Here is a 27,950-nt window from a genome sequence, read left to right on the forward strand (position 1 = left end):
AAACTAGTCCATATACAAGCATCTCCACTCATTCATGTCTAGTGTGTGCATAGTTCACAAATCTTGCTGCTTTCTTTCTGTGCATGCGGTGTTTAAGACAATCCTGGAAAAGGGGCAAAAAGAAAACGGAATCCTAGTAATTTTACCGGAAATGCTAAAGCACAAAGTTAGTAGTCAAGAGAAGGAAATAAGCCAATTAATGCATGTTTTGTTGAGCTCATGATTAACAATCACATCTATACGGCCATGCTCAACCAAGTGACTCAGTCGTGGAACCAAACTCTATTTTTTGGGACTTCAGAAATAACTTGGGCTTTTGTACTGGGGTCAGGTAGGTGCTACATTTCAAAAAATACAGACTGTCCAATCAAATGAGTGCAAGAGATCTAAAGGCACTATAGGCACATTCTCCTTAAATCTGGAGAATTTGCCCCTCAAAAATGATGCCAAAACAAATCCTGCTCATTGCTGAGATAACAGTGTGAAGCTGGATGAACACAGCAGGCCAAGCAGCATCTCAGGAGCACAAAAGCTGACGTTTCAGGCCTAAACCCTTCACCTCTGGAGGGTCTAGGCCTGAAATGTCAGCTTTTGTGCTCCTGAGATGCTGCTTGGCCTGCTGTGTTCATCCAGCTTCAGTTATCTTGGATTCTCAGATTTTCCAGCATCTGCAGTTCCCATTATCCCTGCTAATTTCTGCTTTTTTTGCAGAGATTTGGCAAATTCACCTATATTGGCCATACTTCAAAACATACACAGTTGGCTGTGAAGTGCTTGGCGTGCCCAAAGAATACAAAAGGCAAAGCAATAATGTAACTATCAATTGCTTTTCAATTACTACTTCACTCCTACCTTTGGTACGATTTCTCCCAAAGTTACAACACATCAGCTCTCAAAAACAGGTATTATAGATAAGTTTATACTCCTTGCTCTACAATGTCCGCAGCCTCGGACATGGTTGAGGACCCCTTTGTTCAATATTTCTCCATGGTCATCTAGTGGAACAGGACTGCTCACCATATTTTTGCTACAACTGGATATCACTTAAAAGGCCTCCTCTTCCTGCACCTGCATTACTTTTGCCGTGTAACCCTCAAACCCTTCATTTCTCATGCTGTTCCTCAGCATCCCCCATCTAAGCTGATGGCTCCCAATTCTCTCACCACCTTGCAACTTCTGACTCCTGTACTTTTTAAATTTTAGTCATGGGTTTAAGTCACTGGTCAGACCAAGTAAGGATGGCGGTTTGCTTTCCGAAAAGGATTAGTGAGCCTGGGTTTTTCTGATAACTGACAATGGATTCATGGACATCATTAGACCCTTAACTGTAGATGTTTATTGAACACAAATTCCACTATCTGCCCTGGCAGAATCCTAACCTGGGGTCCAAGGACATTAACTGGGTTGCTGGATTAACAGCCCAACAGTAAGACCACTAAGCCATCACCTCCCCTTGCTTATTCAGTTGTGAATTATATTTTCTATAACTAAAATAGAAGCCTGCTGTTTTGGTTTTTTGCTCTTTCAAGCTCGATCCACTTGTTACGACTCCATACGTCTCCCTGGCAATAATCTAAGATTAAGCTTGTCTGTTTGCAACTCTGATGTCACTGTTGACCCAAAGGTGAGCTATCGTATTGGTGCCTTCTGAAAAGGGCATCTGGCAGAGTGCAATGCAAGGTCAAGGGACACCCTAACAAGGTTCTACTCAGATGACAAAGATGTGAGCCCTATAAACCAGTGGAGGGGATTTCTTGGCTGAGAAACATTACAGCAAGTGGCATCAGTATGCATGCAATGAACACAATAGCACTGAAACCTAGAAAATACGCTAACAGTGTAATCAAAACAGCTCTGGAAATTAGTGAACTATTAGGATGACCCAGGGGCGCAGTCATTAGCACTACTGCCCTCAGTAGGAGGAACCCAAGTTCAATTCTGCCCTTGGGTCAGGGCTGTCTGTGGAATTTACATGTTCAGTGTCTGTTGGTTTCCTCCAGGTGCTCTGGTTTCCTCCCACAGTACAAAGATTTGAACGTTTGGTGAATTGGCCTTGCTAAATTGCCCATGGTGTCCAGGCATCTTCAGGGTAGGTGGGTTTGCCACTGGAAATGTAGGGACACTGAGGGGCGGTGTGGACCCATCCGGCTGGATGGCCTGGTTCCAAACACACTGGGGATTCTACGATACTCAAACTCCAAAAGCACATTGCAATTGTAATGTCACAGAACTATAGCCATATACTCAAGATAGGTTTTTCAAAATAAATTGCTAATTGTTAATTTGATTTTATTGCTCCAACTGTCCCCTTAAAAAGGCACATACAGAATTATCTCCAGACAGAAATTATTCAGTAACATTCAGGTGAGCAGTTATGATAGAGTTGGAATGATTCAACTCCCACCTGCCCCAGACATGTGTTATATAACATGCCCAATTGATTTGAAAATAAAATTCCAGTCTTGGAGTGCTCATGGTAAATACTGCTCAGATTTTTAGCTTTTGTGGCACACTAGTCATGTCCCTGCCTTCGAGCCAATGTCTGGTTCAAGTCTTGTAAGTTGTACCTTAACATACCTAAACAGGTTGATTAAAAATATTTGTAGCTGGGATATTTGTGCTGTCAAAGCCACATGAAATAACTCACCAGCTACTAAAATGCTGGCTGCATGCATTTACTTCACTTTTATCAAAAGTGCTTGTAACACGTGACTGATAATGCATTTACCTTCTATTGATTCCAGTATAGTTATTAACATTGTTGGATTAGTCAAATCAAGCATTAATTGTGCCTATTTGAGTCCCCTGTGACATTAATCTACTTGCAAAGATCTTTGAAACAACATTCAGAGGTTGTTTTGATTCAATTTGCAATATGCATTACTTTCAATTCCAGTTGAGCTCAACTGTTTCAATGACCCTTCCTCCATCATTAGGTCAGAAGTGGAAATTTTGCTCGTGACTGCCTAATACTTGGCACTATTTGTGACTCCCAAGGTACAGTAAATCTAATAATATAGCAAGACCAGGCTTGGATAGACAAGTAGCAAGTAACATTCACACCACACAAATACTAGGCAATAACTGCCTCCAACAGGACAGAATCTAACCACTGCCCCATGATATTCAATGGCATAACTAGCCCTGAATCTGCCACTATCCACATCCTGGGGGTTAATTATTGACCAGAAATTAAACTCAACTAGTCATTTAAATACTTTGGGTACAACAGCAGGCCAAAGGCTAGAAATCCTCCAGAGAGAGTAACTCACCTCCAGACTCCCAAAGACTGTCCACTATCTGGAAAGGCACAAGTGAAAATGATGATTGAATATTCCCACTTGTCTGAAATTAGGAGAACTCCTAACAGAGTAACATTGAACTTATGAGCAGGAATAAGCAATTCAGGTCTTCGAGCACACTCTGCCATTTGACATGAAGGATGATTTTATCCCACCCTCAAATCCTATTTCTTGCTCATTGCCCATTGCCTTTTATCCTCCTTTTCATCTGAAATGCAAGTAGTTTTACACAATCAAGACAAAAAAAGGTCCATTTAATGGGCACTACGTCCACTAACATTTGCTCCCTCCACTACAGTATGCACTACTGTTAAAGCACGTCAATCTACAAGATTCACTACAGAAATTCATCAAGACTCAGACAGCTCCTTCCAAAACCAATAGAAGGTCAAGGGCTGAATACATATGGGAGCATCACCATGGTTTGCCTCCAAAGCTAACTGTCACCCAGACTTAAATACATGACTGTTCCTTCTATGTCACCGGATCAAAATCCTGGACCCCCATCAACAACAGATGAGGCTGAAGTATTTTCAACCATCTTCAGCCAGAAGTGCAGAGTGGACAATCCATCTCGACCTCCTCCGGTCCCCAACGTTACAGATACCAGTCTTCAGCCAATTCGGTTCATTCCACGTGAAAGAAACAGCTGGAGACACTGGATACTGCAAGGCTACCGGCCCTGACAACATTACTGAAGACTTGTCCTCCAGAACTTGCTGCTCCCCTAGCCAAGCTGTTCCAGTACAGTTACAACAATGGCATCTACCTGACAATGTGGAAAATTGCCCAAGTATATCCTGTACACACAACGCAGGAGAAATCCAACCCAGCCAATTACTGCCCCATCAGTCTCCTCTTGATCATCAGTAAAGTGATGGAAGGTGTCATCAACAGTGCTGTCAAGAAGCACCCACTCAGGGATGCCCAGTTTGGGTTCCACCAGGGCCACTGAGCCTAATCTCATTACAGCCTTGGTTCAAACTTGAACGAAAGAACTGATTTCCAGAGGTGAGGAGACAGTGACAGGCCTTGATGTCAAGGCTGCATTAACAGCGTGGCATCAAGGAGCCCTGGCAAAACTGGAGTCAATAGGTATCGGGGGCAAATGCTCCAGTGGTTGGAGTCAGACCTGACATATAGGAAGTGGTCACGGTTGTCAGAGGTCAATCATCACATCTCCAGATGAGTTCCTCAGGGTAGCATCTTAGGCCCAAACATCTTCAGCTGCTCCAATGGCCTTCCCTCCAAAGTCAGAATTAGAAATGTTCAGCACCATTTGTGACTCCTCAGATACTGAAGCAGTCCATGTTCACATGCAACAAAGTCTGGACAATATCCAGGCTTGGGCTGACAAGTGGCAAGTGGCATTCACGCCCCACAAATGCCAGACTATGACGACCACCGATAAAAGACAATCTAACCATCACCACTGACATTCAGTGGTGTTACCATCACTGAATTACGCACTACCAACATCTGGGGTTGGGGGGGGGGGGGGGGGGAAAGAGGTGGTGGCAGGGGGTAGGCAGTGTCGGTTAACCATTGACCAGAAACTCAACTGGACTCACCACATTAAAACAGTGGCTATAACAGCAAGTCAGAAGCTAGGAATACTGCGGTGGGGAAACTCAACTCCTGACTCCTCAAAGCCTGTCCATCTACAAGGCACAAGTCAGGACTGTGATGGAAAACTCCCCACTTGCCTTGATGAGTACAGCCCCATCAATACTCAAGCAGCTTGACACCATCCGGAACAAAGCAGTACGCTTGATTGGCACTACATCTACAAGCATTCACTCCCTTCACCACCGACCCTCAGTAGCAGTGTGTACTATCTACAAGACACACGCAGAAATTCAAAGACCCTCAGACAGCACCTTCCAAACCCACAACTTCCATCCAGAGGGACAAGGGCAGCAGATATATGGGAACACCATCACCTCCAAGGTCCTCTCCAAGTCACTCACCATCCAGACTTGGGAATACATCGCCATTCCTTCACTGTTGCTGGGTCAAAACAATGGAATTGCCTCCCTAATAGAATTATTAACCAACCCACAGGAGGACAGCACTGGTTCAAAAAGACAGTTCACTACCACCTTCTCAAGGGCAACTAGGGATGGGCAAGAAATGCTGGCCAACCAGCAACACCCACATCCCTCAAAAGGAATTAAAAAAAATGCTGGGTACATCTGAACCACAGTTCTTCAAAAAGGCAAGGAAAACCTCATGGACAAGAAAATAAGTGAACTTCTATCCCTTTAACCCACCTACAAATGCATCTAGTAGTAAATCAACATGTATGGGCAATAGTTAGCTGGATGACATCCCTCCAGCACAAGAATTAATTTTCAGTGATTATGAATCAAATTAAAAAGGTAAACCCAATGTAGTTAAGTACTCAAATTATACTGAGCTAGATTGACAATCACTTCCAAATTCATTATGTAATGAGGAAAAGTAGCTTAAAATTGAGGACTCAATTTATTTCTTTAACACTATCTAACCTTGTGAACCACTGTGCACCCCAATCTGTTTGTCAGATCAATTGTCAGTCAATCCGTTTTGCGGTTTTATTTGAGGGAGGAAAAAAAGTGGTTTGAGCACCTCAATACCATCCCAACACTAATGATTAGAACTCTTAACAAGTTAAACAGGCAGAAGGGACTTTGATTTAAACAATTTATCTGAAGCAGGGTAACTCCGAAAATACACCACTGAGCCAATGCTACACTGAAAACAGACCAGCCAGTAATGTGGGCAAATGTCAGGTGCTCGAGTTTCCTCCTACAGTCCAAAGCTTTGCAGGTAAGGTAGATCGGCCATGGTAAATGCAGGGTTATGGGGATAGGGAAAGATACTGAGTTGATACAGACTTGATGGGCAGAATGGCCTCTTTCTGTACTGAGAGATCATTCAATTGCCCTGAACACAATAAGTTCCTTATGCTTTTTTAAACATTATGCCTAAATACTTCAGGCAGTTATATTGGTCATTCAAAATTTACAATGAATGTCATGATGAAAGAAGTTCATCTTCAAACCAAATGTTAAATTGGCATTGCAAATTTAGTCTCAATGTTAGATGACTAAAATAGAACAATTCTCCCACACAGTGGACAGTTTCGCATCAATGAGTTGATACTCCAAATAGCAGAAACCCAGAGTGGTTTGGCAGCAAACCTATTTAAGAGCATGACATCTACTCAACAAAATTTGAAGGTTAACATTTTTACCATTTACTGAATATACCTAAACTTGTAGCTAAGAGATTCAGTTCAGCTCCTATCTATTCAGACATGCATAAAACAGCCTTTTCTGTAGGGGAAATGAAGTTGCAGCCAGACAGAAACCAAGCAACTTAAAAAAGGATACTTACTGGCTCAAGCCTGAAACACAAAATCGCTATGCTCACTAAATTAGCGAGCCACTGTCAATGCTACCTTGTAAAGGCTTGATACCGTATTGGCAACTATAGCTTACAAAGATTCAAAATCTTGAAGTCATGTTCACTCACCTCCAATTGTGCTTTCCTGGAATTCATGAAACTGCCCTTTCACGAAGCGCAACACGAGGCTTGATTTCCCGACTGCTGACTCACCCAGAAGAACCAACTTAAACTGACAGATTTTGTTTCCAGCGGCTGGTCCATTGGATCGAGCCGTGCCTCCCCGACCCGCCATGGCCTAAAGTGCAGAGACTCAGAACGATTCCAAGTTTCAACAGCAGAGGCGATGTCAAAGTTAGGGCTCCAAACAGGCAGCTTTCACCAAGTTCAGAACTGTAAAACATAAAAACAAAAATATATTAAAGCTTCCATCACAGGAAAAGCAGTTGTATTTCCACCATCTCAAAGCTTGAAGTTAGATATGTCCAAACCAAAAATTAGCCACTGATTTAAAATGTATTGAGGATGGTAACAATCTCAATTTAAAACGGCATGCTTGAGAAATTTAGGTGGTCTGGCAACATGCATGAAGGGAGGAATAGAAGTACTGCTTCATTTTCAAAGGGTCAGAGAGATCCTGCCAGACCAGGAGTTTCTCCAGCATTTTTACTGCTTACTACTTATCAAAGACCAGATCTCCACTGTTTCAAACTAGTTGGCTGAGAGATTTATCAGGCTCATGAGGGTCATTTTGATTTGTGTATACTCTGGGGCAATTTCAATTTAACAGAAATTGATTTACAACCTTGATGTTCCACACAACAAGATGTCAGCCCTTTAATTCAAGATTCTACTTCCCAAACAACACTTATTACAGACATTGATTAGAGAACCAGTTGGTGATCACAAATCCAACAGCAGCTTCTCCAATTAATACTAGATTATCAGCATCGTTATTTACGACTGCAGAAATCTATTGAGAAAGGGGGACTGTCGGGACAGAACAAAGCGTAGCCACAATAAATTCATCTACGATGCTTGCACAAGGCAAGGGGTGTACATTGAAATAAAAAGTAAGTGTGGATGAGAAACTACTATAAGCAAACAAAAAGGAGAGGGCAAACCTATTTTTATTTTAAAAAGGAGGGAGAAAGGTTTTTATCTTTAAAAAGTTGCAAAAGGATAAAAACTGGGCACTTTAAGCAGAATTCTGGTCATTTGCACAAAATGTAGAGTGTTTTGAAAGTTTGCAAACTTTATTTACTCTAACTGAAATTAAGCTTTATATTTAATCCAGAGATTAAATCTTCATGCACTGACCATGACGAAACATCAATGTCTGCACCATCATTTAACACAGGCATAACTGGAAATGATCTAACAGCCACAAAGCAAGTGTAGCCTATTGTTTTTATAAATTGGAAGTTAACCAACGAATAAGTACTGATTGTGTAGAGTAGAAACCTTGCATGTCAACATGTAACCATTTTCCCTTCAGTCAGTATTAACAAGATCTCTTTATTGCACCCAATGCAGTTCACAGCAAAGACAATGGAAATCTTTTGACTACGTTAAGTCATTCAGAAAAAGAGCCAAGTCATGTAATAAAAACATGTTGGAGAAACTCAGCTGGTCTAGCAGCACCTGTAGAGCAAAAAAGTTACTACAGAACTGGGCCAGGAGGGAAATTACGTTGTGACAGCAGGGCTCAAAAAAACAACTTAGTTCCAAATTCAAAAAGACTGCTAATGGGAGTTGCATTACAGTTGAACGGTAGGTATTAACAGCAATAGACATTAATGTGTTAATAGCATCAAAATACAGGAGATTAGATTTTCCACCCCTCTTCAGTTCTGAGAAGAACTCATTGGACTGTCTCCACAAATGCAGTCAGGCAAGAGTTTCTTCAGGACTTTGCATTTCAGATTTTCAGTAACTGTAGCACTTCGCTTTTACTTTATGCAAATTACAGAAGTTTATTTCCCCCGTCTGCACGCGCTGTTAGGGAAAAAAAAGCACTGAATAGAATAAACACAAGCATGAATGAGCTAAACTTACAATTGTAGGGCCATATTGTTTTTCTCAAGCTGAATACAGTGTCACGGTTGCACCCAAAAGATACTGGCTATTCTTGTGTCACTATGCTGACATATTGAAAGATTCTACCAAGTAACTATTGCATACAGTTTAGTCTTTTAACGACAACTTTTTAAATTGCATGTGGTTGATTGGTTCAATTTGAGTATGGGCACTGAAAACAAATGTATAACCTTTGTATTCTGGAGTCCGTTTAAGATTCTTAAGGATTGGAGACAGATTTAGGAATGTCTATTACTTTAAACCAAGTATGAGATGGTCAGTATTTTCTATAGGGTTTTCCAATTCTATGCACTGGTTCTCCCAAACAGTTGCCTCAAGACAAACTACTGTAGCTCCAATTTAGTGAACTTACAAATGGGGAAGCTTCAATTTGCAGAGCGAGGAACAGGTAGGATTAAAAGAAATTCCTCCCTAAAAACAAAGGGGAGGAAATACATTAAATTTAAATAATTCTCACTGTTGATATCATGCATTTAAATTCAGAAACTAAATTTTTACAATGACCCAAATAAACAAACATTGAGGTGTTGGATGGCAGAACAAATGTTGGCTAGGATACCTGAGAAATATGAACACTTTAAACCCATTTGTAAGATAGGCAAGTGATAGGGAGCTAGGTTTGTCTGACAATGGGACAATGGTCAATTCACCCTTGGGAGACTTTGCATCACAAGACTCAAAACTGGCAAATCCAGTAATTGCCCAGGATGTACACAGTCCAGCCACAACTAGTCAGCATATATAAACAAACTGAACACCAGTAGGATTAAGCAGGGATCATGGATTTAGTGCCTGAATAGTGGACATAGATCTAATTTGGATGGCTGCCAAAGCAGACTAGTTACAATAAGAATGAAGTTCAAAAGCCTTTGCCTGTATTTGAATTGGAGAAATGGTGTCAGCCAAACTGGCGTGCTTGAATATTTTAAAGAAAAAAACAGTAAAACTACAGAACAGTCGAGTGGCCTATGAGAGAACTGGAGTGTTCAACCTCTTGGTCAGATTTCCATTCACAAATGCCTCACCCGAAGACCAATACAAAATGATTCAATTGGGAATGTGCACTTTCAGAATACAAGTGGTCAATACTTTATATGCTGATTCCTGGGCTGGAGGGCAGTGTGTGTAAAGCTAACACTTGGATGAATCAAACATGAATAAAGATGGCAGATATTATGCAGAAATTTGTGCTAACAAAATTGGTTTAATGGAATTGTAGAAAGCTTGTGTTCAGTTCTAGGTCTCTGCAGACCAACTTTCCTGGTGAGTGGGACTGTCTTTTTCCACTCGTCCTGCAAATCTCCTCAAATGAGCTAACTACCTTTTGAAGCCCACGATGGAATTTCAACTCTGAATTCGTGACTCAAAACGTTAGCTTGCTTTCTCTCCAATGGATCCTGCTTCACCTGTGATCGCACGCATTTTTGGTTTTCAGACACTGAATCTACCAGCTTCTTTTTAATTGTTCCTTGGAATGAAGATGATGCATGCCATGGAGTTACAGAGTAATGGGAGGGGGCAGGGCCAGGGCTAGGAGCAGCAGAATGAAGTGAAAGGCTGTGGGAAAGACAACATAAATGTTCATCAGTCAGTAAGTTGGTTGTACACCTTAGAGACACCGCTTGGTCTCCTTCAACTTTCAAAGTCAGCCGCATCTGAGTGACACAGGGTCCATCACGTTGGACAGTTCGGTGCAGTCTTTCCAGTTGTTCGGGCCAAAGTCAATCTTCAAGTAGGTTTCACAGCCTAAAAACCTTTCTGCTGTCTTGTCATCTTGAACCATTCATAAATAGGGAGTAGAGCATGCACTTGAAACGTGAGCCTGTGGGATTCAACAGTGATCTCTTGAATGCAAGAGGTCTCAAATACAGTTACCACATGATAATCTTGCCTCAACACTCCAGAAGTTTGACTTCCAAGGATGCTCATGATCATGCAGGAATCCATTCAGGTAATGGAAAGGACCTTCTATAAACAGAAGCACTGACAGTATGTCGAGCTCTTTGACATTAGCCTCTAATCTAATGCTTTTTGGTCACTTTTGCCAATCACCTTCATGGCAAAGGCTGGGCATTTACTGGATGGTTACAAACCACTGGGCCACCCAATTATCAGAGAACATGGAAGCAAGCTTTACGTCAGATTGCTGATAGCAAATTAAGCATGGATTATGTAATGAACTTGTTGCACTCAAACTGATCACATTGCTGCTCTTCAAATAGTCAGATAGCCCTTTTCACCATACTTGTGTATTTCATTTCAAGCACTACAAAACAATCCAATTGGAGAAGGGAGGAAACTAGGATTGGTAGTTGGAGGGGTGTAGGTTGTAAAGCAGGATTTCACGTGGAGAGGGGCTGCAGCAAAACAAGGGGATTGAGAGAGAATTGGAGTGCAAGATAGTTGAAGACACTTCGACCAAAGAAATTAAAGACATGATCAGAACTCAAAACGCACATTGATTGACTAATCCAAGATAATAAAATGGGAGGCTGGATGAACACAGCAGGCCCAGCAGCATCTCAGGAGCACAAAAGCTGACGTTTCGGGCCTAGACCCTTCATCAGATGAAGGGTCTAGGCCCGAAATGTCAGCTTTTATGCTCCTGAGATGCTGCTGGGCCTGCTGTGTTCATCCAGCCTCCCATTTTATTATCTTGGATTCTCTAGCATCTGCAGTTCTCATTATCATTGATTGACTGGGGTGTTAGTTTAAAAACTTATACAACTAATTTGTACTGCCTGCAGCAAACTGTCTTTATAACAATTGCTTAATCTTGCTCCCACATTCAAAAACACCATTTAATTCTGATTTTCAATTGGGTTGACATTTACAAATGGCCCTTGAGTGCAGTTGCACAGAACGCTTCACATGTATGCAGAATACCTCTGCTAGCAATGGCAATTAAAAGCAGTCCAAGACCTTGCCGCTGTCAGGTTATGCAGCAATTTACCCTGAAATGGGTCAGCTGTACATCGTACTTAAAATGAAGTAGATACAGATGAACTGTATCTATAACCTATTGTTTCAATAACTTTAGCTAACAGGATTGAGAAGGTAAGAAAGCAATTACTGAAGAATATTCTAAACTCAAAGCAAGCTGGTTTTTGACTGTCTTAAAGTTCCAGCTGATGTGGAAAAACACTCCAGACTTCAATTAGTGAAACAAAATTCATGCTGCTCGATTTGAAGCCTGCAAAGCCACCTGCCAAACAAATTGAAGCTAGAGGACCCAAACATGCTTATTTCAGCACTAATTTCAGGAAGAGTTTATGAAGCTTTAAACTGTTGAAGCTGTCTTAATGATTCATCCCCAGCCTACACCATTATGGACCATCGTTTACAAGTATTACAAAACATCATGTCACAAACAACTTGGATTTTGACCCTATTCCTTGCTATGTTTGGTTCAGTGACAAAGTTGTACAGTTTACTGCTAAAATTTCAAAGTGTGTTGTTCTTATTTGGAACCTTGTTAGGCAGCATACTTCTAACAATTTCCATCACTTTATAATAGACCAAGTTCTAAGGGAAAGTTACTGAAATGTTATTTTACTCTCTCCACAGATTTTATCTGGTCTGAAGAATATTCCCCAGTTTTTGTTTTTACTTCAGATTTCCAACATTCACAGCCTTTGCCTTCACCATAAATCATTTCTGGTGAAGATGAATTATTCAAATATACAAATCCATAACGTAAAAACCAAAGGTATAAAATCTAAAATAGTGTAAGGATCAAACAGTGCAAAGAACCTAAATCTTGCTTCCATAGTTGGTTATTATTATAAACTGAATGGAAGGTGGTGCGCGTGATAACATTGCTCCCTTAAATGGATCAACCAGACAGAAAAGTGAAGATGAATTTGCTCTCAATGATTTAAATTAGTGCTCAGCTCTGCCCATCAGAGCAACTGTTAAGTATCTAGTTTGTTTTCAAACAAAGAATAGCATGTAATCCAGTAATGGATTTATGTTTGCACTGACCACACTGTCAGACCCACTAGTATAGGTACCGCCTGAGTTCCAATTCAGTATCCAACTTAAGGTATAAAATCGCCACTGGAAGATCAGACAACAGAATGGCCCAACTGAATTTGTCACCATTACACGGTCGTTGTAGTCACTTCCAGGCCATGCAGTGCATGCAACAAGTCATTCTCAGATCACGTCAAACAAGGACCCACCAAAAATTTCTCAAAAACAAAAACAAAACTACAGTGGATTTTGGCCCAAAACATTGACTTTCCTGCTTCTCAGACGCTGTCTGGCCAGCTGTACTTTTCCAGCTCTGTATATTGACGTAAAGTAAAAACGACTTACTAAAACAAATTCAGGCAAGATGTTTATAAACTGTCTAGGACATTAGTAACAGCATCACCTACAGACTAGTTGTGGTGGAAGTGCACCTCAGTACTTAGAAACATACAAAAGAGAAATAGGCCATTCAGCCGCTCCACCGTTGGATGATCACACCAAATCAAACTCAACAGCTAGCTCCTGCATTTCCATCGTTAACCCTTGATCCCTTTAGCGCCAAATACTATTCCAAATCCTTCTTGAAATCAATATTTTGGTTTGGGCTGCTCTGTAATAGTAAATTCAAAAGCTCTGGATTTTAGTCCAAAATGGTTTTGCCTCAGATGGTAACCCCTGGTTCTGAACTCTCCCAACAAAAACGTCCTTCCTGCACCTACCATGTTTGATGCTGAGAGAAATCTAAAATGCTCAGAAATACCCCGCAAATAGACACCTAATTCTAACACTTAATTCTCCTCATACATCAACGCCACCATCCTCGGAATCAGTCTAGTAAACCTTTACACTCCTTCAATAGAAAGTGCAGCTTCCTCAGATAACAGGACCAAAACTGCACACAATATTCAAAGTGTGGGGTCTCACCAAGGCTGATAATAAGACATTCCTGCTCTTAGGCAATGCCATTTGCTGCACCTGTGCGCTTGCCTTCAACTGGTGTATGACAGCACCCAATCTCATTATACAACATGTTCCAAGCACTGTCCCTCTCAGTTGGTCAAAAATCACAAGCATTCCTTATAGTTCACCCTCCCACCCAGCTTTGTCATTTGCAGATTGGGAGATGTTACATTTAGTTCTGTCATATTAAGTCATGACATATAGTTTGACTAGCTAATATCCCAGGATTGTTCCTTACGGTACCCTACTAGTCACATTTATTGTTTTGATACCTAATGCTTCCTCTCTGCCAACCAGCTTTCTATCCAGTTCATACACATGCCCAAATACTTAAATTTTACACTAATCATTTGTGCAGGACTGACTGAAAGCCTTCTGAAAGTCCAAATGAGCTATATCACTGACTCTCATTAAACTCTACTAGTTACATTCTCAAAATTTGGACTCTGTCCAATCCTGCTACTGTTTTCCCAAATGCTCAGCTACAAGTAATTTTATAATTAACTAACATTTTTCTCACTATAGATGTCAAGTTGACGGATCAATAATTCAGTTCTCCCTTTTAAATAGAGGGCTTACATTAGTGATCTCCAGTCTAAAGAAACAGTTCAAGTATACAGAATATCATAAAGATGAACACCAAATGAATACACTAGTTCCAGGGCCAATTCCTCAAGTATTCTGGGAGATGCATTATCAGGGCATTGGGATTTAATCACTTTTAATTCCATCAAAATTTCCTAATGATTTCCTTCAGGTCCTCCATTAAAATCTTACTTCCGCCCACCCCTCAAAAACAAACAAAAAACAACCCTTGTATTTATTATTGGCATCACCAATTAGTTCTTTGATCCAGTAGATATCCCAGGAATTCCTCTACAGTACTACTAGTTTGATTTGCCTAACCAGAGAGACAGCTGACCACCACTTTCAAGGACAACTAGGGACAAACAAATGCTGGCTGGCCAGCATTTCGAGTTTTTTTAAAAAATCTGCTTTTTTTTTAAAAGAGTTACTCAATTACAGATGTTTCTTTTTTGCTTCATTGCATTCCTTAATGCCACTCAACAGCACCCCAATATTTTGGGGTCTATATACAACCTCCAATTATGCTTTTGTCCCTTTGAAAGGAATGCTCAAAACTAACTCCAATAATGGTGAACCTTGGGAGAATAAAAGGCAGTATACCATTGCTACCAGTGTGCTAAGTTATTATACTGTTCACTTAAGGTGAGGACCAAACTCCAGCCAATGGAAAAAAAGGGGTTAGATTTGTTTGAACAAAAGACGGTTTACCTACTTGTGTTGCAGGAAGTGTTCAAAATTATGCCCACTTGTTTTTAAACACAGTAAAAATCTCGTCTCAGTACGTCACAACTATCAGAAACCAAAATGAACCACATTCTTCCACACCCATTAACTAGTTTCAGTATAATTTCAAAGGATGCTGATGTGACCAATGAAATCTTTCAGTTGCCTTTCCTCGTGCTTCAAGCACTGAGGCATACTGAATCAGTTTTGTAGCCAATGGTACACCTGGTATCTTACCCACATTTCAGCAGGCATGTTACAAATGAGCTGTTTTACATTAGTAAAAACAGACCAACTCAGATTTTACCCTCACTAATGTTCAGAGATGCCACGTATATCAGAAATCATTAGGGCACATCAGCAACAGAAAACAAGGTGAAATTTCACCTTCCTTTTAGATATTAAGTACCAGCCAATGGTGGCTGTCGCCAGCTAAATCAAATACAACTAGAACCTTAAACTCTAGATTCAATTTTCAGAGTGCAGGAACCTGAAAAGGCAACTTTGAGTGTCAGACTATGTCAAACAAGCATGTTTGAACTTCCAACCTTGTTCTAATTTTTGTATTGTTGAGAGAAATAAAGTGCAAGATTGTGGGAATGTTTTAAAGATATGGGCGAAACAAGGCAGTAAAAATTCCCAGTTAATTCCAGATCTTGCAGCACAAGATCAAGCCCGATGGAAGCGGAATGTTAGGCAGGGAGATGAATTTTTTAAAAGAAGTCAGAAATTCTGACAGACGGTGTAGATAAGGCTTCAGAACCAATGATGTTCCATCTCATATCAGAAAAAAAGTGTCCAAATGTACTACACCTCAAGCATGAAAAAAAACCCAGGTACTAGAGCACCAATGCACATGAAAAATACCCAAGTATCTCCACTATCAAGACAGATACCGTAGACAGAATAGCAAAAAAAAGCTAAGTTTCACAAGAGTACATACTTTAACAGCCAAGACTACTCAAAAGTGTAGTTTTAAGCTTCTAAAGAAAGAAGATAATGTTTAGAGTCAGATGTGCACAGCATGGAAACCCTTTCTGAAGAAGGGCCCCGAGCCAGAACATCAGGTTTCCTGCTGGCCCGTGTTCCTACTGTGCTATGGAAATAGGCCCTACAGTCCAACTCTACCATACTGACCAGATATCCTAAATTAATGTAGTCCCATTTGGCAGTATTTAGCTTATATGCCTCTATACCTTTTCTACTCATGTAAACATCCAGATGCCCTTCAAGTGTTGCTACTGTACCAGCCTCTGCATGAAAAAGTTACCCCCTCAGGTCCCTTTTAGATCTTTTCCCCTCTCACCTTAAACCTATGCCTTCTAGTCTTGGGCTCCCCTACCTTGAAGGGGGGGGGGGGGGGGGGGGAAGCAAATTGTCTATTTACCCTGTTCCTGATTTATAAACGTCAAAAAAACAAAGAAGGTCAGCCCTCAGCTTCTGACACGCCAGGGAAAATAGTCCCAGCCTACTTGGCCTCTCCCGATAACTCAAGCCCTGGCAACATCCTCCCTACAACATAGACATACCTGAAGTTCTGAACATGAATCTAAGTTTCAACAGAAAACAGTGGCAAATATTATCTCCCAGCATCTAAGATACACACTTGGCAGTTAAACAATTGCACAAGTGTTTCAAGAGCCATAGTTCATTTGCATACATTAATGGTCCACAAATGCTCAAGTGGTCCTAGGTGAAATTCATTTCTATCCACTTATCCAAGGATGTTTGTTCTCCTGTGCCATGCATGTTTATCCACTGCTTCTCTTTGGCAACAAACAGCCAGCAGCTAAATTCTAAAAAAAGGCTTCTAATTAAGTATATCCTCTCAATTAAACAAGAGAAAAAAAGGTGACCAACCTCTATTAGAGAGGACTATAGCTGCAAGAGATCAACCATAATTAGTGTGCCAATTGATCTGATGATCATTAAGAACACCAGATTTCTATCAGTATGCAAATCATACCTGTGATAATAGTACTAGTATAGTGCCTAAAATACAACTAGCTGAAAGCTGGAGTTGGTTGAAAACTAAAACTGATGCAAAAAAATTCTTCAGTGAAGTTAAAATGCAACTTACTTGGACAACACACTGCACTGGCACAGTGATGTTCCGAACTAGCTATTTTCTCTCTACTTTGTTTTGTGCAAAAAAAAATATAGAACCGCGCACAAACACCCGATAAACTACACAGTTCCACTGAAACTGGGAAATACAGCATGGAAATCCAAAAACACAGCATGGTCAATTTCAAGGATGCCAGATTTGAGATACTGTACCTGTAGTCAAAAGGCTGCTTATGAATGGTGCTAATGACAGATCAAGTCAAACATTTCAAATTCATGGAAACAATGCAAATGCCAAATTGGTGATCTAAGCCTTTTTTTTAAACCATTCCAGACAAATAAATTCAAAAAAACTCATTTGAAATGGAATTACCCTTTCAAGCAAAAAGGTGTAATGGCTAAATAAGGAAAGTTCTCTTTCTACACCCTGCATACTAAGCCACTTGAGTCTGTTTTGCTATTCAATGAGATCACGGATCAGCGTACGCAACTTCATACACTTGCTTTTGGCCTTTAAATAGCAAAAGTCATCAACAAGTTCTGAAATTCAAGTTTTAACAAGAGACTATGAATCAGAATAGGCCGCATAACTGATCAATAATGTAATTTGATTATGTAAACACTTTGCAAAAACTGCAATGGCACCAGGGACTGGTGTGTACTCTCATAAAGCAGAAGAAAGTTTCCATTACAGCCTTCCAGACACCAAATCTCCAGCAAATGACTGTACCAAGAAAACAAAGGAAAGAATGTCTTCACCATGAATAAGCATGAGAGTGAACCAAAAAAAACAGCATTATTCACCAAAATGAGATGCTATTAAAATGTTACAACTTTTCAACTACTAAGCATGCACAACGATACAGTATGGCCACGGTCGACATTACTGATACTGCGTTAAATCATTCAACTGATTACCATTTTTTCCTGGCACCACCAGAAAAAACTTTTCACGTTCAAGTTACTGAATTCCTTATAAAGTACAATCCTCAGCATCTTTCAAGAAAGTTACAAAACAAAGGGGAAGCAAATAACTCAGTCTGATCCTGCTTCCTTAAACAGCAGTGGGTCTTAGTGCTAATACGGATGGCTAGACTTTTGTACTGTGCCATTTTGCTAATTAAACACTATCAGTGCAATACTTTGTTAAAAACATTTGAGATGATCTCATCTTTCATGGGGGGGGGGGGAAGGAGTAGGAAAAAAATTGGTAATTTTTAAGGTTCTTATTTTAACCAATTCAGAGTGCATTCCAAGCGAACATCCTTTAGCTGTGTGCTGGCTAGGATAACAAAAATAAAAATGTTTCTCCTGAAATTCAAACTTTCTGCACTGATGCAAAATAGCAGCCAGCTGGGGAAAAACAGAAGAGTGAAGAGAATGGCAAAAAGACAAACTTGCATATAGAACAGATTTCTCCAATTAATTAGAACTAGAGGATTTTTGTCAGGCCACCTTGATTGTTAAAATACTTAAGCTGAAAACAAGTTCATTTTAAAATAATTTATTAAATGCTGGGGATGGTATTTGGCTTTGATTAGCAACTTTGGCCTACACAGACTGATTATTCAAATAAAAATGCTCGGAAGGGCCCGAGAGAGCGAGAGCACGAGAGCGGATGTGTTGTCACAAAATAGCCAGTTACTTCAAAAAAAGGTTGTCTAATGCATGCAAATATCTTCCACCAGCACTCTAGTTGAAAGAATTTGAGCGACTGCAAGGTAAACACACATGGGGAATTCCAAGAGGCATGGTTCTCCACCCATAAATGCAGTCAAACATATAGAATTGGGCTCCATCTGAAAATCCATGCAGATCAAAACTGGAAATGACAGTATAAATTCCAAGTGGAGTTAGAACAACATCACTTCATTGGAGGTCTCACTGATGAGGTCATCTAGCAGTGATGAAATGTTTTAACAATAGCCAAGCTGGCTTGGCTAAAATTTCATCCCCTATACCCAATTCCTTTGCCTCCGCCTCATCTGCTCCCAGGATGAGGCATTCCACTCCCATACGTCTCAGATGTCCTCGTTTTTCAATGAGCACAACATCCCTGCACAGTGGTCAAGAACACCCTCGACCGTGTCTCCTGCATTTCATCCCTCACACCCCGTCGCCGCAATAACCGCCAAAGACAATCCCCCTTGTCCTCTCATACCACCCCACCAGTCTCCAGATCCAACGCATCATCTTCCAACACTTCTGCCATCTGCAATCCAACCCCAAAGCATGTTGCCATCCCCACCCTTGTCTGCTTTCCAGGAGGGACAACTCTCTCCGTGATTCCCTTGTCCACTCCACACTCCCCCCCACCCCCGCCGCCCCTCCCCAAACCCCACCACACCCAGCACTTTCCCTGCAATCGCAGGAAGTGCTACATCAGCCCCCACACCTCCTCCCTCCCCCCGCCCCCATCCAAAGGACCCAAGAAGACTTTCCACATCAAGCAGATGTTCACCCACACATCTGCCAGTGTGGTATACTGTATCTGCTGTTCCCGTTGTGGCCTCTTCTACATTGGGGAAACCAAATGGAGGGTGGGGAAAAAAAACGCTATGCGAACACCACATTCAGTTCGCAATAAACAACTGCACCTCCCAGTCGCAAACAATTTCAACTCCCCCCCCCCCCCCACTTCCTCAGACAATGTCAATCCTGGGCCTCCTGCAGTGCCACAACGATGCCACCCGAAGGTTGCGGGAACAGCAACTCATTTTTCTTGGGAACCCTGCAGCCCAATGTGGTATCAATGTGGATTTCACAAGCTTCAAAATCTCGCTGCCCCCTATTGCATCCCAAAACCAGCCCAGCTCATCCCAGCCTCCCTAATCCGTCATTCCTCTCATCTATCCCCTCCTCACGTCATAAACCACCTCCCCCCCCAACCAATCTACCTACTAACCTCATCCCCGCCCCTTCACGTGTCAGCCCTCCCCAGGCTGACCTAACCCCTCCCTACCTACACTTACCTCTACAGGCTCCATGCCTGCCTCTAACTTGCCTGTCTCCTCTATCCACCTCCGCCTAATTTATTTCAGAACCCTCTCCCCATCCCCCTTTTCTAATGAAGGGTCTAGGTCCAAAAATCAGCTTTCCTGCTTGGCCTGCTGTGTTCATCCAGCTCCACATTTTGCTGTCATCCCAGCTTGGCAAGTGTGTCTACAACCTCGTTCACTACCCGAACTACAGATCTTTGCCAAAACTTGTCTAAGTCACATTAAGAGAGTAAAGAATGATTTCCTGATGTAGTGACTCATTGAGAGCACTCACAGCTGGTGGAGGGCAGTGTGCGCAGGGGTTATACTAGGACAGGTTCAAAGAGGATGAGCGGGCCTTCTCAAGCCCTCAGTGCCCCTTCCTGTATATATTATGATGCCCATGGAGGGTAACTACCCTCAAAAAACATGTTACCCGTCCATCCAAATCTAAGGGACATTTCATTTTTGTAATGTATTTCAATGAGCAAAAACAATTGAACAGGCCAATTTTATTCATTGAAAATAACAAGTTACACCTTAAATAGCCAAAGATAGCTCTCGCTGATTTACTGGCAGGTCCCTCAGTAGACATGACGTCATGTGAAGCCACAAAGTACTCAACAGTTCTGTCCTTTACAATTCTTTCACATTTTCTGTGCTGCTCCTATTGCATGCTTTCCTTTCGGATTCAGTTTACATTTTGCTAGAAACCAAGATCAGTCTGATGTCCCAGAAGTGTTAAAATCAGAGCTCAGCACCCACAGCCCCTAGTCCATTATCCTCAAAACCTGAAGTTTTGGTTGTTCATTATGCAAAAGGTTGCAAAGACATACAGGCTTTGAAATTAAAATTAGTGCAGGCAACAGTTCATGCCAAAAATGTACTGTTCGTTGGTAGCTCAACACTAGTGCAGATTAGAGGCTGACTATCCAAAAAAAAATTGGTAACATCAGAAATGCTAATCGTGTAGTTCAAATGGCACTTCAATTCAAAGCACACAAACACACCCTCCTTGGTACAGCATGCTAGAATTCCAGTGAACTATATAACTAAACCACCAGTGTTGTTGACCACTTCTTCAATTTCTAATTTCCCTTTTAGTTAAGTAAAAGACACAGGATACTCTAGTTTCTGGCAGCCTTTCTATTCCACATTGTCAAATCGGAGAAAGCTAGCAACAACCGGAGCTGTGCAGCAATTATAATGCCGGTCCAGAAGTAGAGGCCATTAATTCGGTTTGTTATCCATAAATCTTAGAATGGTGGAAGAAAGGAGAAGCACAAGTGACCAGCTCCTCACAAAACATCATTTTTACCAATGTGCTTCAGGTAAAACACTAACATCAGACTTAGCTTACGTTAGCACCCACAACACAAATGACTTGATACCTCAAATGACAAACCTTTGTTTCCTATTACCATTTTCTTTGATCATGTGGGAGATGTGCACGGTAGCATTTCCAGAGATTTTCATGTGAGACAATAAAAAGACTACAGATAAAGCCAAAATGCCCTAGTCCTACTGGATCATAAAACAGCTCCCTTGTTAGAGAGAGAGATGACTGGTGGTGGTTTAACCTGCTTACCACACCTCAGATGGGGAGCTCTAGGAGCACCCTCAGTTGATGCCAGAATCGAATCCATGCCGTTGACAGTCTGCATTGCAATCAACTATCTAGCCAACAGCTAACCAATTCCACCGATGTGTACTGAAATGCAATTTTCAATGAATTGACTACATAAATTACATTACGTGTTCCTCTATGCATACTGCAAAACAGCAACTTTGGACCATTTTCCATGTGCACTGCATGATCCACTGCTAATTTCATTGTCAGAACAAGTTTAGGCATTTAAAAATGTTAGATTCTTTTGTATGTTTTAAAAGATTTCTTTTTGGCTGAAGGTTGTGTACAGTGGGAGCATGCATGTAGGTGGCAAAGGAGGAGGAACATGTAACAAGTGAAAACACAATGCCACTAAAAATTGAACCAAAAAGATCACCCATTTGATCAGCCCTAACAGATTGAAATCATATTTAACAGTTCAGTGAGACATGCAGAACAACTAATTCTGGTGTCAAGTTTGGCCAGAGTCAAGTTGTTAAATCAAGCTATATTTAAAAAAAGAGAAGGGCAACAGAAAATGGTCTGATACAACCCATGAACTTTAAGTACTTGGAGTTTCTCATTGACAACTGAAACAAAAGCAACATCACCATCAGACTTAAACCAACTTGTAGAAGGTGCAAGTAGATTTATTTTTTAGGCAGAATACTGCTGTTCAGAAGTCAGACCACAATGTAAATAATTAAAGCACAGTATTACCATTTAGGAGACAGTAACAAAGTTAAGCATTAAGAGAACAAAAACTTGCAAATAGATTTTCTGAAAAAAACTTAAGCAATTGTATCATAGAGGCACCTCTGTGCTGACAGTGTTAAGAATATGGTTCTGGATTGCAACAGCATGTAATCATTCTTGCTGTAAACTTCAAGTACAAACAGCATACAACTGTACTTAGCTGTCCATCTGCAGTCTGAGCATAGATGATGCTCAATCATGAAGAAAGGCCATTTGACAAACAGTGGGGGGAATACCTTATCTATTGACTTGTACTTCTGAATGCTTCAATATCTTCCAGCATTAAAAATACACTGAAATTTTCATAGTTCAGTGGCAAAACAAGGGTCTTGCATCTCTGAAAACTAGCTCACAGATATGAAAGTGATAATGGGAACTGCAGATGGTGGAGAATCCAAGATAATAAAACGTGAGGCTGGATGAACACAGCAGGCCCAGCAGCATCTCAGGAGCACAAAAGCTGACGTTTCGGGCCTAGACCCTTCAAAGAGGGGGATGGGGAGAGGGAACTGGAATAAATAGGGAGAGAGGGGGAGGCGGACCGAAGATGGAGAGGAGAGTATAGGTGGGGAGGTAGGGAGGGGATAGGTCAGTCCAGGGAAGACAGACAGGTCAAGGAGGTGGGATGAGGTTAGTAGGTAGGAGATGGAGGTGCGGCTTGGGGTGGGAGGAAGGGATGGGTGAGAAGAAGAACAGGTTAGGGAGGCAGAGACAGGTTGGACTGGTTTTGGGATGCAGTGGGTGGAGGGGAAGAGCTGGGCTGGTTGTGTGGTGCGGTGGGGGGGGGGGGGGGGAAGAGACGAACTGGGCTGGTTTTGGGATGCGGTGGGGGAAGGGGAGATTTTGAAGCTGGTGAAGTCCACATTGGTACCATTGGGCTGCAGGTTCCCAAGCGGAATATGAGTTGCTGCTCCTGCAACCTTCGGGTGGCATCATTGTGGCACTGCAGGAGGCCCATGAGGGACATGTCATCTAAAGAATGGGAGGGGGAGTGGAAATGGTTTGAGACTGGGAGGTGCAGTTGTTTATTGCGAACCGAGCGGATGTGTTCTGCAAAGCGGTCCCCAAGCCTCCGCTTGCTTTCCCCAATGTGGAGGAAGCCACACCGGGTACAATGGATGCAGTATACCACATTGGCAGATGTGCAGGTGAACCTCTGCTTAATATGGAAAGTCATCTTGGGGCCTGGGATAGGGGTGAGGGAGGTGGCATGGGGGCAAGTGTAGCATTTCCTGCGGTTGCAGGGGAAGGTGCCGGGTGTGGTGGGGTTGGAGGGCAGTGTGGAGCGAACAAGGGAGTCACGGCGAGAGTGGTCTCTCCTGAAAGCAGACAAGGGTGGGGATGGAAAAATGTCTTGGGTGGTGGGGTCCGATTGTAGATGGCGGAAGTGTCGGAGGATGATACGTTGTATCCGGAGGTTGGTGGGGTGGTGTGTGAGAATGAGGGGGATCCTCTTTGGGTGGTTGTGGCGGGGGCGGGGTGTGAGGGATGTGTTGCGGGAAATGCTGTTAAGTGTGTTCTCGACCACTGTGGGGGGAAAGTTGCGGTCCTTGAAGAACTTGGACATCTGGGATGTGCAGGAGTGGAATGCCTCATCGTGGGAGCAGATGCGGCGGAGGCGGAGGAATTGGGAATAGGGGATGGAATTTTTGCAGGAGGGTAGGTGGGAGGAGGTGTATTTTCGATAGCTGTGGGAGTCGGTGGGCTTGAAATGGACAGTTACAAGCTGGTTGCCCGAGATGGAGACCGAGGTGTCCAGGAAGGTAGAGGATGCGCTGGAGATGGCCCAGGTGAACTGAAGGTTGGGGTGGAAGGTGTTGAAGTGGATGAACGTCAGCTTGTGTGCTCCTAGATGCTGCTGGGCCTGCTGTGTTCATCCAGCCTCACATTTTATTATCACAGATATGAAACTTCATTCTACTAGCCAATGGCATCTTAAATGCGGTTAGGTAGGCCTTGTTCTAACAGTTCACCCCAAAACAGAAATTCCACTCAAGACTGAATGGGAGGAACAAAGAAATAGAGGACTCTTCTTGGATTATGTCAGAGAAACATTAGTACAGGGCAGGTTTACTCTGTCTTTGCCAATTCAGAGTCCTAGAGACTGATAATTTAATCATGGCTGAATTGCTACATGCCACAGTCCATCTCCCAAATCATGCAAACATAGCAGATGTGGGTGCAGAAGTGCAGCAAGCAGAATATTTGTTTGTATTCTGTAACAAGTGTTAGGCAATGTCAATTTCCATTAAAATGCATATCTTGTAACAAACAAACAGCTTAATCCCTCAACATTCATCCTGTTTATAGAAATACTGATCAAAGAATGATTAATCAAACTTTTGGAATTTTTATCAAAACCAATCCATATAAATTTAAAGCAAGAGCCAGAAATGATGTCCAAGGAAAAGAAATACTGTAACTTTGAAATCAAGTTAGGTCAGGCCATGGAATGTATTATTAGGAAATTAGGCACATCAGCAAAACAAGGAAACATTCCTCCCTGCCCTTAAGCTAAACCCAGGACATGCTCATTGTTTCTACTTCCTGGTATGACAGCAGTGATACTAAGAGACAGATAATGGGAACTGTTATCTCAGATTCTCCAGCACGTGTAAATTGTGGAGCTGAATGAACGCAGCAGGCCAAACAGCATCTTAGGAGCACAAAAGCTGACGTTTTGGGCCTAGATCCTTCAGTGTAATCTCTCCACTCCTTTTGGTTCTTTTTACCTCTTGAGTAGAGTACTCTGCTTATGAACTATCCTTTCGATTTTTTCACTAAGACCATCCCACAAACTTTCACTAACTTGATGGAAAGCCACTTCAACATTCCCAAAGTAGGATGCTCACTGCCGTAATCTAAACAACTCCAACGCCGATTAGAAACAGACTCGCCTTTTCAATCCACTGCACAAAACTTTAAAAAAGTTGAATGAGCAGAAAAAAAAGTGGAGTAAACAAATTCAGGTGATGAACACACCTGACTTAAGGCTAAAAGTTGTAAACTTTTCTAGTGTTAATAGCGTCAGTTACAGGACCTTAGAAAAACAAAAAGCTGTTCATTCTTGAAAATAACTACCGGGTTCACTTTTCAATTCTTTCTTCTGCATCTCGGTTTTAGATTAGAATCAACAACATACTGCAATTCTGAACTCTCATTTGGATCATTAAATTTTACCAATCCAAATTAGAAACAAAGTCTCCCACAACTTTCAAAAGATACTTTAAATAGACAATTGGAATCCCAGAGTAAATAATTCAAATAAAAATATTTATATTGACTAAACAGGAAGAACAGCTTTACACAGATTAGGTACTGATACAGCCTCAAACAAATATTCTCCTGACGTGCAAAATTTGACATCAGATTTTAATCCTACTTCTGGCCATTTAATAATCCATAATGCTACAGTGATAAAGGTACCAACTTGTAATGTGTACATTTGGCTCAGTAAAACAAGTGCAACATTACATTGAAAGGTTAAAGGCTGCTAAAGTGGAGTCAAAATTAGTTGTGACTTTAAGTTCTACAAAACATTACAATGGAATTAACCAGCACCTGTGGGATCTTTTCAAACCTGGTACTTGACTGAACAAATGCCAGCAATAAATGGGATATAACTACTGTAGTTGCAGTGCTCTGATATTTTTAAGGAGTACTCCACTGAAATCTGACAGAACAATGGGTTTCAGCATTTTCAATATATATTGAACCCAATTTACTCATGCAGTACTTACAGAATGCATGGATATATTTCCTTGTTTTTGTTTCATTTGCAAAATGGAAGTGGAATTATGGATTGGCGGTCCTTTGTTCATTCAGAATGGACTACACTAGTGCAAATATCCTGGAAAAGGGAGAAATGGGTAATTCTATAACTGAAGGGGGAATTTTTTTCCTGGATGTCTAGAATAGACTAAACAGAACAGACTTGTAAATACAATTACAAGGGTTGCTACAATTACAAACTTTTTGAAACAACCCTACAAAAGGAGTTCATTCTACATTTTAAAGAACATCACACAGAACACATGAGGATACATTTACACAACTATAATTAAAACCAGTCTCCTTCCACATCCAGGTATCCCATTTTTGGGACACCAAGAAACCTTTATTTCCAAACATCTTAGCTTCAATTTATTAAGCTTCATGTTGATTTGACAAATTCCCAAGACAATGAAGTGCATACAGTATAAGCTGAACCATATGTAGCAATAAAATGCCAAGACCCTTCCAGACAAATTCAGAAATCTGTAGAAAAAAATTGCTGATAAGACATGATTTGCAGAGCCAAGAGGCAATATTAAAGAAAAAAATATGGCTTTTACGCACAAACACACACATCCACTCCACGGCAGGCAGATTTAAATTCACAACATTAAAAGCTGAATTCCAGGACTGTACTGTCACTAAAACTAATTAATTCAAAGAGAAGGAGACTAACAGAAGCAAAGTGAGGATAACAAGTAGCTAAATTTAAGAAATTGATTAGTTTCGACTAAAACAGAACAGTTTACAAAATTCAGTTAAAGCTTTGCACTGTGCCCCCGAATTGTTTCGCAATAAGCTCTTTATAAGAACAGCTGACTCAGTTCGAGGTTTACTCATTGTGTTGTTGCCCGTGAGCCCATAAAATAAACAGTTTTAACAGCTCCAAAGTCGAAACTTAAAGGAAACCTACGAAAATCAGGAACAACGTACATTCGAGGCTTCCCCAGTAAGTAGAATCCAAGCTCTCTCCCCACAGTTTGTTTAGAAGTTGCCCCCTCACAAAAGATTACACACTGACTGATAAAGTTGTCAGGTGGTGGTGGAGGTGGAGAGGGGTGGGATTGGATTACATTGAGGTTGAGAGGGTGGACATGCCCAGTTCTGCTGCCAGATAAACTTGGTCCGACTCTGGCAGCGGAGACACCAACATCTATCTCAGGCGGATTCAACAACCCCAACTTTCACTTCCATTTAAAGCCACAAAAGCTGATACTCACTCAGCAGGACTGCAGAGCAGAGGCGAAGTGACTAATATCCGTTCCCTTCGACTTTTATTTCACTTCTCTTCACTGACTTAAAAGAAAACGGCAGGCCCAAACCTCGGCCTACACTTCCGCTTTCACATCTCCGACCCGCCCAAATCACGCACTTCCGGACCTGCGCAAACTGCGGCGGAGGCCGGCCTCTGATTGACATCATGCTCAACCAATAGACACTGAGTAGGGTGAGGTCCGGCCCGCCAATGGCTCTGCACTGTCTGCCCGGGGATGGGCCAATCAGAACGCTGCCCATGCACGCCGGGAGTTGAAGACTCAAGTCTTTCGGTGACTGGGACTACAATACCCAGAGGGCGTGTCGGGTAGGCAACTGTTCCAGTCTCCCTTACTGGGGTGATTGACAATGCAATGTTGGGGTACTCTTTGGGTTTACAGAGTGATTGATGATGATTTGGAATAATAACATTTGCAGTTGCCCCATGACATCCATATTTATTTTTAATAAACT

At 41.6% G+C, this 27,950-nt stretch overlaps 1 protein-coding gene across 2 annotated transcripts in view; it reads right to left on the reverse strand.

Moving 5' to 3' along the window:
• Window positions 1-27,603, reverse strand: part of LOC125466371 (ras-related protein Rab-5C) — a 38,164-nt gene extending 10,561 nt beyond the window's left edge. The window contains exons 1-2 of one of the 2 annotated variants that reach the window (XM_048560784.2): window positions 27,443-27,603; window positions 6,822-7,085 (exon numbers count right to left, since the gene is read on the reverse strand). In XM_048560784.2, the coding sequence (XP_048416741.1) occupies window positions 6,822-6,987 (166 nt within the window). In that variant the 5' untranslated portion in view covers window positions 6,988-7,085; window positions 27,443-27,603. Of the gene's footprint in view, window positions 1-6,821; window positions 7,086-27,155; window positions 27,305-27,442 lie in introns of those variants that run through there. The other variant, XM_048560786.2, reaches the window with a different exon arrangement.
• Window positions 27,604-27,950: the final 347 nt, after the last annotated feature.

This window comes from Stegostoma tigrinum, chromosome 31 (assembly GCF_030684315.1).
Source record: "Stegostoma tigrinum isolate sSteTig4 chromosome 31, sSteTig4.hap1, whole genome shotgun sequence".
NCBI classification, from domain to species: Eukaryota; Metazoa; Chordata; class Chondrichthyes; order Orectolobiformes; family Stegostomatidae; genus Stegostoma; species Stegostoma tigrinum.